We start from the raw sequence: 14605 nt of genomic DNA on the forward strand, positions 1-14605 counted from the left end.
GAGATTAATGAACTGTGCAGTGATGGAGCTCAGAGTCGTGCTGTTGATGGGGCTCAACAAGTCTCTGTTTGGGGCTAATGATTCGGCGAAGACACTGCACACACTATGGCACTGGATAGCGCTTTCCCTCGCCGCTGAGCTCTAAAACACATTTTGGCATAAAATGAAGGGCAGATAGACATGGATAAACCTAATCGCTGCCTGTTGCCATGCAATTTCTTTCATTAACACTGTTCATTATAGAGTGTAATGGTATTCAATATGTTCATTCCCTTTTTTTGAGGTTGTTTGGTTAAATCTGTGTAAATATAAGTAGTTCCTATCAACATGTTGAAGTTCATCTCATGTTTATGAGAGAGGGAGAAATGAATTTGATTGAGTGTACAGAATCAAACTGATTTGTGAACTGACTCAGTGTCTGAGCGTGATGGTTTTGACTCTCCTAGAGATTGCTGTGACAGGCTTTCTTTTCACTGGGTATCATGAGGCATTTGATAAAGTCTAGACTGTCTAGAGTATATTCTTTTCAATCATTGATAATATCCCTAAAGATGTCATTACAGCATTTAAATTGAAGCTGAGGGAAAACCTGCTTGGAACAAAATGCTATTAGATATTTGCATCCGATGGAAAGACTTTTCATGTTTCATGATTTTGGAGTAGTGAGATGGTATTTGCAGTCAGGTTAAGTGGGTATGTGGAATAGCAATTTAAATGTTATCTTGCACATGCAGCACTCACATATATGTTATGTGTGAGCCTTACTGATTCCCCATACTTCATCCTACCTGAACAATCATTGCACTGGCATTGAAAAGTTTTGAATTTTGATGGCCGGAAGGAGACTGAAAAGATGCCAAGAGTATTGAGAGAGCGTGGTCATCACAAGACCGAAGGCAATGTTAATGTGTGCCATCAGATGGCAATGATGTGTCTCTCTGTGAGTTCATCTAAACTACGACACAACAGCTTTCCACACTATGAAAGCCTGTCAGATCCATGTGGTGGCAAGCTGCTGCAGCCGCTGCCCAAAAGCCTTGAATGGCATCCAAAGGCTGTTTATAAACAAGTTTGTTGCTTATATCATACAGTTATTGAACATGTACACTATTTTGACAAAGCTGCACCAGTAGTCATACTGAACAAGTGTTTAGTGGAATGATAATTAATTATTTTTATTATGTATTATTCCAGTTTAAGTACATGAACAGAAGTCTTCAATGAGCTGTCTATCATATGTCAAACCATTTTAATGTCAAATTAAAATGTACACATATATGACTGTACATCAATGATTATTTTAACGGCTGTACTAATCTTTTAAATACACTAATAGACATGTTACACATCATAGGCTGTAACAGGGTATCCCTGATTTGTGTCTCTATTCACCAAGGGGCTTGAAAAAGTTTGGAGACAGGGATCATGAGGACAAACCTAAATAAAACGTTTGTAAAAACTCTGTAAAATGTATTATGCATCATAAGCTGCAGCAGTGTGCATTTATTTATTTATTTATTTATTTATTTATTTTTGTGTTGGGAATGAGCTTGTTTTTTTTTTTTTGTTTTTTTTTTCAGCCCCAGCAATAAGTAGCTAAAGTGCTCTCTTTTACGAATATCCTTAAATCCTGACGAATCGCATTTTTAGGGAGAGTATAACCGGGTTAATTAAAATTATTGAGCGTAATGCTCTTCAGAGCCGTGCAGCAGGGGCGACGGGGGCAGACTTTTGTGCTGATGTCGGAGTGAAGGCTGCAGAGCGTTTTTCGGTGATGCTGCCGCCGGGTCCGTTCTTCAAGTTCGTTTCCAAGGAGGAGAGACGCCTCGCGCCAGGACTCCGCCCCCTTCTCCTGAATGCGCGAGCAGCTGCTTTCAAACCCAACTGCTCAATTCCATTCATCCTCGAGAGGGAACAAAAAAGTGGCTATTTATTAGAATACTTGTTTTGTATTGTTCCGCGTCACACAAAAGGGGCTTTATTATGTAAGAAGGAACCCTTTCGCCGGGAGAAACAATAACTTGAAATTGTCTTTAGAGTCTATAATAAATTTCATTTTCTTGTCTCTCTCTCCTCAGTGTGTAGTGAGTGGTGGGACTGGGAGCTGGGTATGACTGGCCTTGGCACACTAAGTGTAGATTTTAGCAAGGATGGCGGTCTGGCGAGTGGCTTTGGCTGGTTTAGGACAGCGATAGAACCGGTAAGGCGGATTTTACATCACTGCAGATGAAGGACAGTGCAACGTAAGTTTATATAGATTTAGATTGATATGTATTCTCTTCTGGGGAAAGGCTTACTTTTGGATATTTTAACAAATCGTAAGTTAATGTTCTCGTCTCGACGCGTGATATATTGAGACGATGTCGCCTGACTAACTGGTCAGAAGCAGATAGAAGTTCGGTGCCTAAGTGCGAACTGCGCCATGAAGCCTGTTAACAGAAAGCTGTGATCAGTTTTACTGAGCTAGCCTACTGTATCGCATGATGTGCTGTCTGTAACTGTTAATCGGATAAGAGAAAGTAACGCGATTTTTTTTTCTTTCCCAACTACAGTCCGGAGATGTAGGCTAGGCTATCTCAGTACCGGTCGTAGTCTGAACATGCGTTCGTGTTTAAAGCATCAAGCGAGAACAATTCTCGATGGAAGTCAGCCAGTTTGGCCCGCTAAGGTTTTCGTTTTCTTTTTTCACTTGCAGCTTTAAAAGACAACCTGCTAGGGCAAACCAACTCACTGCTCTGTATATATATATATATATATATATATATATTATATAATATATATATATATATATATATATATATATATATAATCTTTAAATAAAGTTTAATTGTAAAAGTTTGAACTCAGTAGGCTATTTAATTTAATTAAATATATATATATTAAAATGTGAGCCAGTGTTTGTTTATTTATCTATCTTTCTATCTATCTATCTATCTATCTATCTATCTATCTATCTATCTATCTATCTATCTATCTATCTATCTATCTATCTATCTATCTATCTATCTAATGTTGATTAAACGTATTGTCCCAGTTTTTGTCCCCTGTATAAGTAATAAGTATAAATAAATAAGAATAAATTAGGTTGTGTGACTATGAGGAATATAACTTTTAGTTTTACCTTTGATCAACAGACTGTCACTATCGTTTGTTTAACTGGATATCATTTTTAAGCGAGCGTCTAAGCCATCGTCTTACCACAACCAATTCAAGTAAAGCCACACAAAGGACTTAAACGTTCAAATTAGGTTAAACAAGTCTACAGCAACAAACAAGTTTAGCACGCTTTAATTTTGCAGTGAAATAGCTTATGGTAATGAACAGTTATACAAACACTGAAAGCTCACAGGCTAGTCAAAAGAAGACATGGATTACAAATATCAAAATTATAATTGTTTTATTAAATTGGATAATTTTAATAATCAATTCGCATTCTGCTTATTGTTATTTTGGGATCATAAATTACATAGAGCAGGTGATATTCCCGTCCCGTCGTTCCATCCCCCATCACGAGCCTACTTATAATGTTTTGTGAACCGGACTATAGCAAGCACCTGTGACAACTACTATTAAACTTTCACTTCAGTTTTACTTTTAGGCCTTCTTCGTTCTTTTTCAAATAACAAGGACATCAATGTAATTATTATTATTATTATTATTTACTACAATCGTCTGTGTTTTGTATAACTGATGTAACCCCAGCTCTTGCACGTGTGCTAACAGTGCCCTGTTGCCCCCAGCGCGCGCAAAACAAAGACTCTGTGAAGAGCGCGACACTGGAGCAAAATGAGAACTGACAAGGTTGTTCCAGGAGGGTCACAATGTGGTTTAGCGCTCTAACCCGATGGACAATTAAATGTATTAATTTATTTTTATTGTTATTAAACCTGCTTAATCATTACCACAAAACTAACAAAATATTTTGAACTATTATGGCAACATTTTGAATTATATTCAAATTGCCATTTTATGGTTAGCTTGAATGGCACATTTTTATGGTTAAATTAAAACCAGTCAAATAAGTTCTATACTATTTACTAAAATAAGTAGTATTATATAATTATTTGTCATATTTTTGCTCAGTGCTGGTGGAGCTTGCTTTGGTGTGGGCATATTTGAAACAAAACACATAAATAAAAGCAACAACAACAACAATACTTTGTAAAACCTTTCATATTGATGTGCCATCTTATGTTTAATAAAATGATTGCATTTCTCAAAAAAAAAAATTCTCTTGTCTTTTTTAATTAAAATACATAGCAAAGAAAATAATTATATTATCAGCATTAAAAGAGTGGCTAGACACCATCACTGGGTAAAAAAACATATCTAAACTATTGGTACGTTGGCAATGAAAAGCCCTTTGTTTATTTGATTTAGCATATCGTTCTTGTCACATATTAAAAAATATGACAACAGAATGTGTATTCAAGTTATTTATCTTATGCGTATTGGAATCAAACTTGATGACAAAATTATATATTTTGCAGTCCAGTTCAAGAATATATTTGTCTCGTCTTTCAGGAACAATTTTCTCGATCGGTCATGCGATTGGATCACATGTGAAGATGTAAATGTTGTACAATTATCCTTGCTCTCGTTAAATAAAAATTACAGTCTGATTTTCATTTAGATATCACCTTCATGTTTGCCTTCCATTTGTGTATTTTTATTTCGAGACAACTTTAGACTTTCAACTTTCAGAGTTTTCCATATACCAGTTTACAGTCATCATGTTTACGCGCTTCAAAATCTTAGCAGTGCACCACCAGACGGCAGTGTCCTCGATTTAGGAACCTCTATTTAAAATCGTGTTGTTTACCTCTTAAAATATTGTTTGATTTTATGTCGTTTCACTCAAAGAATAACTAATTATAAAGTTCTTAGTGGGAATTGTGTGTGTTGATTATCTCTGGCAAAAAAGATGTAACTCAAATAAGAAATGAAATTACAGTAGTTTTGACGTTTTTGACATCCTATTTTAGAAAGTGCACTTATGGAAAATTCATTTCAACTGATTTTTTTTCCTATAACAGTTTTGTAATCACAGACATTCAGCATGCATATCTGACAAGTAGTTGGCTACCCTGTACACACAAAGATTTGGCAAGACGTCACGAGGGGAGCATTGGAGCTATTGCAGTTATTATAAAGAATTAGATCGTATCTTGTAATGTCATCTAAATGGATAAAATCTACCATTTGTCCTCCTGTTCATTTATTGCAACCATTGAAGAGGCTCAAACTGCTACCTCAGTATTTACTCCACTTTAGAGGGGGCGGTGTTGACCCTCCGTGCACCCCGCCTACTAGTTCTTTCCTTGTTGTCTACGTCACATGACCGAACTCCATGCAAATCTCTCCTCACTGGAACGCTATTGGCCGCTCGCTCATTTTAATCGCTGTCAAAACGCATCATATGGCCACCGCTTTAACTAACTCTTCAACTCCACTAGGAAAAGTAACTCAAACGCACGTTCAATTAATGTGGATGTGAAACGGCAGGCGGACACGACACTAAACAGGCTACAGAAGCAAAAAGAGACCCCGAAACTAACAGCAAACGGTTGGGAATAAACTGAATTCCACATTTCACCGGAACTCCACTGGTTTGTGAGGCACTTGCTTCAAGCGGACTACAGAGCGCCAAAAGTTCATGCTTTTTCTCTGCTAGCTGAGAACTTCTAAGCCACTTGAATGTATAGCATGATGATGGAAACGGACCTTCATTCCCCGGGACCCCAAACCAATACGAATCCGGGGCAAACGGGTCCAAATTCGGGGAGCAAAGCCAACCAAGACCGCGTAAAAAGACCTATGAACGCTTTTATGGTCTGGTCCCGCGGCCAGCGCAGAAAAATGGCTCAGGAGAACCCCAAAATGCACAACTCTGAAATTAGCAAAAGACTCGGTGCTGAGTGGAAGGTGATGTCAGAGGCTGAAAAGCGGCCCTTTATTGATGAGGCGAAGCGGTTGCGCGCCATGCACATGAAGGAGCATCCGGATTACAAATACAGACCGAGGCGCAAAACCAAGACCCTGCTTAAAAAGGACAAGTATTCGTTGGCTGGCGGCTTGCTCGGTGGTGCAGGTGCTGGGATTGGGATGAGTCCTGCAGGGGTCGGCCAGAGGTTGGAGAGTCCTGGGGGTCACGGAGGCTCGGCCGGCGCTGGCTACGCGCACATGAACGGCTGGGCGAACGGCACTTATTCCGGCCAGGTGGCCGCCGCGGCAGCAGCGGCTGCGATGATGCAGGAGGCACAGCTCGCTTACAGCCAGCACCCAGGCAGTGGGTCTCACCATCACCACGCTCATCACCATCACCCGCACAACCCTCAGCCTATGCACCGCTACGATATGACTGCTCTCCAGTACAGCCCCATCTCGAACTCCCAGAGCTACATGAGCGCTTCTCCGTCCGGCTACGGTGGGATATCGTACACGCAGCATCAAAACTCCAGCGTCGCTTCTTCTGCCGCCATCGGAACGCTGAGCTCGCTCGTCAAGTCCGAACCCAATATAAGCCCTCCGGTTACCACACACGCCCGAGGTCCCTGCCCCGGAGACTTGAGAGAGATGATTAGTATGTATTTACCGACCGGAGAGTCCGGGGATCCGTCAGTGCAGAGCAGACTGCATGCATTACCGCAGCACTATCAGAGCACAGCCGCCGGAGTAAACGGAACTGTCCCATTGACGCATATTTGAAACAGCTGATGGAAAGTGATGGGTAACGCGCATTCAGAAACACTCCACCAAAAATGTTTACCTCTTTTTTTTTTTAGATTGTCATTGAACTACTTTTGTACAGAATGTTTTATGATGTTCTTGTAAATTAAAGGTAAATATTGTTTCGATTGCATTTCGGAGAGAAACTGAGATCTTATCAAATGTATCACTTTCAGTGAAACATTGTTTAATTATGACGTCTTTAAAAATGATTCTGACAGCGTTTCTGGCCACGCCAAGAAATATAATACATAATTTTATTCTCAAAATAACTAATTATCTGATCAAAACAAAATTCTAGCTTAAAAAAACAAAAGAATAGCTTTAAAAACCCAATAAAGAGTTTTCTGCAACGCTATCACACTACCCTGCTTATTACATTTACCAAAACGTTTGTAAACGTGAATTAATGTACCAGATTTATGTTGTAATATTTCTTGTAAATTGTGAATAAGTTTTAATATTTCAAAAAACTGGCACGTCACTGCTGCTGTACATAATTTATGACATGCATTCCTGCCAGTTTAAATCTTAACCTTGCGTTGATTCATGGTCTAAATAAAATTGGAGAAAAAGTTACTCTGCTCTAAATTGGTGTTAGTTTTATTACCCAATTCATCAGACTTTGTCTTTTAATACGTGTTTGATTTACCACACTATGTAGTGGACACTTTCTCTTCGTTGATTAAAGACAAAATATCAGTCAGAAGATATTACTTATGCTTTATTTTGCTTTAAGACCATTACATTTTTTGTGTATTTTATAAGCGTTGACGTGCTGCTAATGAGATCTTTAAAAGCATCAAAACAGTGAAAATGCATTTCTAAATAGGTCACACTTGAGCTTACACGTCTTAGAAACAATTTCTTACAATTAATATGCATTAGATAGGGAGGAAATTATATAGGCCTGTAGACCTTTATTTTTTGTAAATGTAATTGTTAAAATGTTTTTATTTATTTTTTATTTTTTTAATGGATTTACCTTTTATAATCAGCCGTCTGCTTATAGGTACATTAATAGTACATAAATTATAATTCCAAATAGAGGAGATGGTTTAACAAACTTAATATTGTATTGCATGAATGAAATATCAGGTTACTTAAATGTTTCTAAAGATAGAAGACTTTAGGTCTATATTTATTTATATAATTTGAATTTGTAGCTCTGTCCTCAGTTCACCATTGCTTATTCCATAGACTTTGATTGGTACCTAAGGTGTATAATTTTGAGTACTTGAAGCATCGAAACAAACTATCATTAAATGCGTATCATTTAGGCAAGGGCTGGTTTGACAACTTGCTTCACGTTTCGTTCCCTGAAATTGGATTAACTGTCATTTCGTCTATCACAATAAATATTTACAGTTCTGTTCACATTTTGTTTAACTGACGTTTTTACCTCTATAGCAAGCCTGATTTTTTTTTTTTAAACCATAGGAGTTAATTTGGCTCGTAATTAGTTTTGTATGGGCAAATTTTGTTAATAACAATTTTGAAAAGTATTTCACCTGTTAAACAGCACACCTGCGTGTTTAAAAACATCATCAATGTAACGAGTTTTTTTTTTTTTATCGAGATGTTTCATTATTTCGTGTAATGAAAAGCCCACGTTTCTCTTTTAAAAGTATATTTAATTCACATGAAATATGTGTTTGAGTAGGCCCACCGATTAATCAAATCTACATATTTCTGTTCTGAATTAACACTGTAGTCTCTGATTATTTAAAAAGTGTAGACATTTTCATTTCGTATGTTATTTATTGTTTAGTTTGTTTTGTGTTATTTATTCTTGATTCCGTGCATGTGAAGAATTGAGTCGTTATTATAAGACATTTGTAGCTGAACACACAATTTGTGATCTGAAGCACAGACAGAGTGATGTTTAACAGTAACCTGTATCAGCCAGCAGGGACGCTGACCTCTGGGACAGAGAGTCAAAGGTTATTACAGTCTCTGGGGCTAGTTTAGTAACAAGTGTCAGAAGTTCCGCAACACACTGGCACCAGACATCAAGTCTGCAAGTGCCACTTCACACCCTTGAAATAAGTATGAAGCAGAACAGGCTCAGGGGTGTTATAACTTTAATATAGGGTACATCATAAATTGAGCGATCTTGGTGCAGCATGACCTTAAATAATTATTTTCTTCCATTATAGTAATTTTTGTAAGTTTTTTTTTCCGCTTAATTTTTTTTTTCATGAAATCTTAAATTAAACTGTCCATAATTCTGAACACACTGAACACACTCCACTACATGAGAAGGTCCACTCTGAAGCCATTTGTATCTATCTGCATACGAAAAACTACACGGATTAGCGCCGAAAATAGAGAGGCGGAGAACCAAGTCACGGCACTTGCCAGGTTATAGAGAAGCGTTCTGGTACATTTAACCAAAATAATTTACTACCCCGCCAAAACAGAGGAAGGCACGCGGGGTGGGATGAGTGAAAAGGATGGGATGGAGCTCGAGGTGGGAGGGGTGGCGGTGGACTCGAACCAATAAATCGTCTCAACGTGCGATACCCTTATCTTGTAGCCACCGATATATTCTGTGCTGGGAAGCCATCAACACTGCTGGCTCGTACGAAAACTCCCGATCTCTTGCACTCGCTGTCCTAAATGGGGATAATTAGCATCACTTTATCACGCCTCTGCATATTTTCTCCCTTCTCCAAAAAAACCCGGTACACCGCTATTGGTCGCTGCTCTGTCACAGAAGATTACGGAGACAGATTGCACGGAACGAATGTGCTGAACGAGATTAGGGAGGAATAGAAATAGCAACTGGGCCAATAAATTCCTCGCGAGGGCCTTATCGTGCAATTACACGTTGACATGTTTAACAATCTTGCTGCCTCTTAATCCTGCGCCCTTCCAAGAGGCGAGATGCAGCGCCGTAATTTCTGCAGCCTGCGATTCCGGAGCAGTAATTTAAGCATGTATGCAGAACGCCACGAAAAAGCAACTTTGTTCAAACTTTTATTTACCAAAATAATGTTGCTGTCTTTCAGCTAATTATAAATTATTTGTTCCCCACCGTGACCAACAGTCTATTTTACCCACGGCAGACACAGGTCAGGGGCCCGGGTATTGTCGCATGTAAATCAGATTCAGCCCCATAAATTTCAATACGATTTTTGTCTGAATTGCGTCATTATTGCTCGGAAGCGCAAACAGTAGGCTAATTCAGTGTACTAATTTGGTGATGCACCCGTGGGATTGCTTTTCACAGATTTTCTCGTGTTGTTGTGCATCACCGAGAATCCAATTAACATTATAAAACGACTGCTGTTCAAAAAAGTCTAGACTGCTTTATTTAAGAAAAAAATGCTAGTTGACCAATGCAATGCTATATGAATTTTCAAGGCGCTTATGAAGCAAACTGCTTGTTTAATAAACTAGCCTTCCGTACCTTAACTGTCTGTTTTGTCTTTCTCTTTCTCTCTCTCTCTCTCTCTCTCTCTCTCTCTCTCTCTCTCTCTCTCTCTCCCTACCCCTCTCTCTTTCTCTCGCCCTCGTGTTCGGCAGAGAGGTCTGTGTAAGGATGATTGTGAGAGACTCTGCTGGAATTTGGCAGGCCCGCTGCTTGGAGAGGCGCCCCACGCTGTGACTCCCATTCAGCGGTCCAGCGCGCTGTGAGGTTGGGAAGTTTCACTGAGCCGTGCACTCAATGGCTCCACAAAGCTGATTACAAGCCCCAGCGAATTCCTGAAGAGACCGGGCAGCCACGCAGGTGTGCGGGAAACCGGGGCAACCCTTCAGAGTTATAGTGACAGAGCAACACAACCCGGGAGACCACACAAAAAGCAAAGCGTCCCGGGAAGCGGCCAGAGATTTGGTGGGAAAAGAACACCTTAAATGCCCTCTGCCTTGTGAGCGAAAAGGGAAGGGAGGAGAAACTTTCCGAAGGCCTATTAAACCGATGCCCAGTCTCCTCAAAACTAAAATGCTTGTAGGTACTTTTAGCACACATTTCTGTCTTAATTTTTGCCAAATGCATTCTGAATCCAGTCTAGTTTCTCGCGTAAGATAGGGGTTCGGGGTTAACGACGATTCATAAAACGTAAAGGCCTGCTCTCCTTCACCGTGCCCAATTCATTTTCCCTGGTGCGAAAAATCTACATCAATGAAGCAGACAGCGTATTTAATTAGAGCGGAGTCTAACTATCAATTACTCAAGAAAAACACAGGATCCCCAAGGACCGGTAATCAGCGCACCAACAGTCGGCCGCGCGCTCATTACAGCAAAGCAACAGGCTGGAATAATAATCAGGGCGCGGCAACGCAGTACAGTATTTCCCACTGCTTCCTGTTGCCTCAGAAGTTTAATAACTCGTAGTTTTTGCTCAGTTTAACCCAGTGGTAGCTCACTTGTAGGCGATATGAGACTTTTTAATGGCCTTGCTTACTGAATTAAATTATACCCACTGTCATTTCTCTTTTAGACTAGGCTATATGCTTGTTCACTTTACATAAAATTATCTAATTAAAAACAGTTAGTAATAATTTCAGAATTTGTAACATTGAAGTTTACTTGGTGGTCATTTTTGTCATAGCATTTTCAGTTTCCTGCCGCCTTTGCATTGGCCTGATTGGAACGAGTAGTTTTGAAATTGTGTTCTGCTAAGTTTTCAAACAATATGAAAGATGTGGAGGCTTGTTTGTGTTTATAGCTCTGTTGGGAATTAAGAAGAGATTGTCATGTTGAAGTTTTAGCACTGCGGTGAAGAGCGAGCTTGAATTTATTGCCATATGCTAAGATGTACTCAGTTCAGAGAGTGTTTGTCTTTCTTCCTGTCAACATCACATACAACTACATTTATCATTTGTGTGGTTGTTAGCTAGTAGTTAGTAGAAAGAGATTTATTGGAGTTTTCCTGATTTTAATTAAGTGCTCGACTTGATTTTACAAGATAATGTTATATTAATACCACTGTCCACAATCAAAGTTTATCCAAATAATTATGTATTAAATATGAAATATTTTAAATGTAGCCTCAAAATAACATGCACTTATGGACAGTTTAGTGTCAATATTTCCTCAGTTTAAGTGAGGGATCAGTCTTACTTTATACGGCTAATTTAATCCTCCGCAAAGTCAACAAGGGCTAATTGAGATCAGTGGGGCGCTAACACCCATTCACAATCAGTTTCTCCCGTGCCCTGGATTGTCCCGTTAAGCCGTTTTGCGTGGGTTTTGGGACTCGGAAGTAACCATATTGCGGCAATCTATAGATGTTGGCTTTGATTTCTGAATTATACAAATGGCAAATGTTTCTGAGATTTAGGCATGTTTCAGTTCCCATGCTTAGCCTTATAAATGTAGGCTACTATAAATCTATTCCGTTCTTGGCCTCACCTGTGTCCTGTCACCCCTGCTGTCCTCATGTGATTAGAGGACAAAAGCACTTACCCGACCCGGCTATGGTAGTCAATCAGCCACAACGGACTATGCTAATTGAGGGGAAAGGCGAGAGGAAGACTAACAGTGATCCCAATTGTTCAACGAATTTCACAGCTCAGCGCAGCTGCAATGCTACTATTCTCTCCCAATACACTCTTCCTTTATTTCTGACGCAACGCTACTGTAAGCCGAAGTCTGTGCGAAACGGAAGGGAATTTGGAATACTCACGATTTTTCCATAAAAGTTATTATTTTATATCAGAAACCATAGTTTTGTGGCATAGCATACAACTGAAGAGATAAATGAGACGCGCTTTGAAGTTTCTGAGGAGCTGTCCAGGTCCTGAAATGAACGCGATTCAAACACATATCCGCATACGTTCTCTATAGCACAAGAGACAAATCTTTTAATAAATGTGAGTTCATAAATTTATGAGTAGCCTACTTACTAGTAATACATTTTCTAATGTGCGCTATGCATTTGTGCCTCGCCTCTGCCTACGACTCTCGTGCGAGTTGTTTTAAATTAAAATTGATGGTCAAAGTTAGTGCTTCAGGTTTTTGGACAAATCCAATAAAGAATATGAATATGTTAGTCCTGCCAGTTATAGCGAATGAAGATTTGAACACAAATTAATAAGCATATCACTTGGAGCATAATAGGTATTCTATCACAAAGACATCTTTTAATTCGTTTATGCAGACATAATGATTTTAGTTATTTGAAAAATCTATTTACTGTGTCATTTTACAACCCTACTTGGTGCTGATTAGCATTTGTTTTTGTTTGTCTTTCTCCCATTTTTCAGTCTGAGATCAAATATGCACCTAGAAAACAACTTGTAAATATACAAAAAGAATGACAAATTTAACTGTAAATTATTTTTTTCTCGCATCTAGTTTGACCCATCTTACAAGGTGCCCTTCCTCTCAGCAGGGGTCAGAAAATAGGCCTGAGAATTGTTTGTGTTTTACCGCTGCTGGAGTCCCACTGTGCTTCTGTATTTTGTGATGGGATAAACTTTTGACTGTGTCTGATTGTGTTGCTTTTACATCTGAAAGAGGGAGAGAGAGACAGAAAGAAACAACAATAAAAGAAGTTGATGTTTATGGATTGGTCATTGATTTTGTTGCTCTTGGCTGTATGGGCCCCTTTTTTAATAAAGACAAACAAGGATATGGAAGCGTGCACAGCAGCTTGGGCTAAAGCTGTAGAAGTGGATGGAGTCCGCGTGGACAGTCGGTGACAGTTGAAGTACCTGCCCTGAGGACTGCATGACGGATTGGGGGCAGAGGTTTAGGGGTGATAATGACACACCCCACTGAGTGTTATTACTTAAAGACTGTGCTGGGCTGAAATGACATTGTAATGGGATGGGGCTTTTTGCCACGTTTTCACAGCACTGGGTGCTCTAGCTCAGAAACTTACTTTCCTGCTTCTGTGTCCTCTTTTGTCTGCTGCACAACTGCTTCTTTGCTGCTGCCACCCCCTGTCTATTTCCCTGTCCCTCCTTCTCTCTCACTTCCCTATTCTTTCTAGTGTCTGCTTACATGCATTACAGAGACTCATTTTTATGCATGCATAGGTTCCTGGCAGAATATGTAAAAATTTGGTGCATAATTTTTTGTTCTTCCTCTAACACTGAAAAAGCTTATGTGTGTCTGTACTAGCTTCAGTGCACCTTTCATGCTTACTACTGAACACATGGCCTGGGTGGCTCAGATCATGACTGGGGCTCTACAGCGAGCTTTAATGAGATCCCCCACAGCACGGCACATGTACTCAAGTTACAGGTAAAGTAAACAAAACTCACAGATATCTTTCCTACTCAAAACATTTACCAAAATATTTTTTTTTGTTTTGCAGTGCATTGTGCTCAATGTTTGGATAAAAAGGGCATCAATACATAGTGTCCTTCTATGTGAATGGACAAACCTACAGTAAACATTTAGATTGTATTTTTTTTTTTTTTTGAGTGCTTTGAGGTTAGTTTGTGGTCTGCAATGACAGGCCCCTGGTGTGAGTAAGGTGGCACTCATATTGTGAATAATAAGCAGCTTTCCCTCTAATTGTTTCAGCTCTTACGTATAGATGGACTCCCTGTGTTCATATACAAAGGTTTTTTTTAGCCCTAGTGGTTACTTTCCTCTAGTACTTAAAACACATTTAGATTGATCTCAACCTTCAGGTTAATCAGAATGACCAGCCACCTTTCAGTGTGTGAGTGTGTGTTTATTGAATATTGGGGTGAAGGGTTGTAACAATATGCTCATGTCATGTTATGATACTCTCATTTTACTTAAAACAACACCAAAACAGAGTTAAAGTGGTATTTAAAAAAATGTATTACTTCTAAGACATGTGATAAGAAGTTAACAATTAAAATGCTACATTTGGGTGGTACGTTGGTGGGAAACTTGAATAGGCTTGGTCTTGGTCCTTACCCATTCACACGCAATGGTGACACC

General features: G+C 39.3%; 1 protein-coding gene and 1 long non-coding RNA gene across 2 annotated transcripts; both read left to right on the top strand.

Annotated features, from left to right (window-relative positions):
- Positions 1 to 1602: 1602 nt before the first annotated feature.
- LOC122146104 lies at positions 1603 to 13161 on the top strand. Its single transcript, XR_006160790.1, has 3 exons — positions 1603 to 1985; positions 2079 to 2243; positions 10261 to 13161. It is a non-coding gene; the product is annotated as an uncharacterized LOC122146104 (long non-coding RNA).
- LOC109087417 (transcription factor Sox-1a-like) lies at positions 4523 to 6987 on the top strand. Its single transcript, XM_042763541.1, has one exon. The coding sequence runs from the start codon at positions 5698 to 5700 to the stop codon at positions 6706 to 6708; it is 1011 nt and encodes a 336-aa protein (XP_042619475.1). The 5' UTR covers positions 4523 to 5697; the 3' UTR covers positions 6709 to 6987.
- Positions 13162 to 14605: the final 1444 nt, after the last annotated feature.

This window comes from Cyprinus carpio, chromosome A9 (genome assembly GCF_018340385.1).
Source record: "Cyprinus carpio isolate SPL01 chromosome A9, ASM1834038v1, whole genome shotgun sequence".
Classification (NCBI taxonomy): domain Eukaryota; kingdom Metazoa; phylum Chordata; class Actinopteri; order Cypriniformes; family Cyprinidae; genus Cyprinus; species Cyprinus carpio.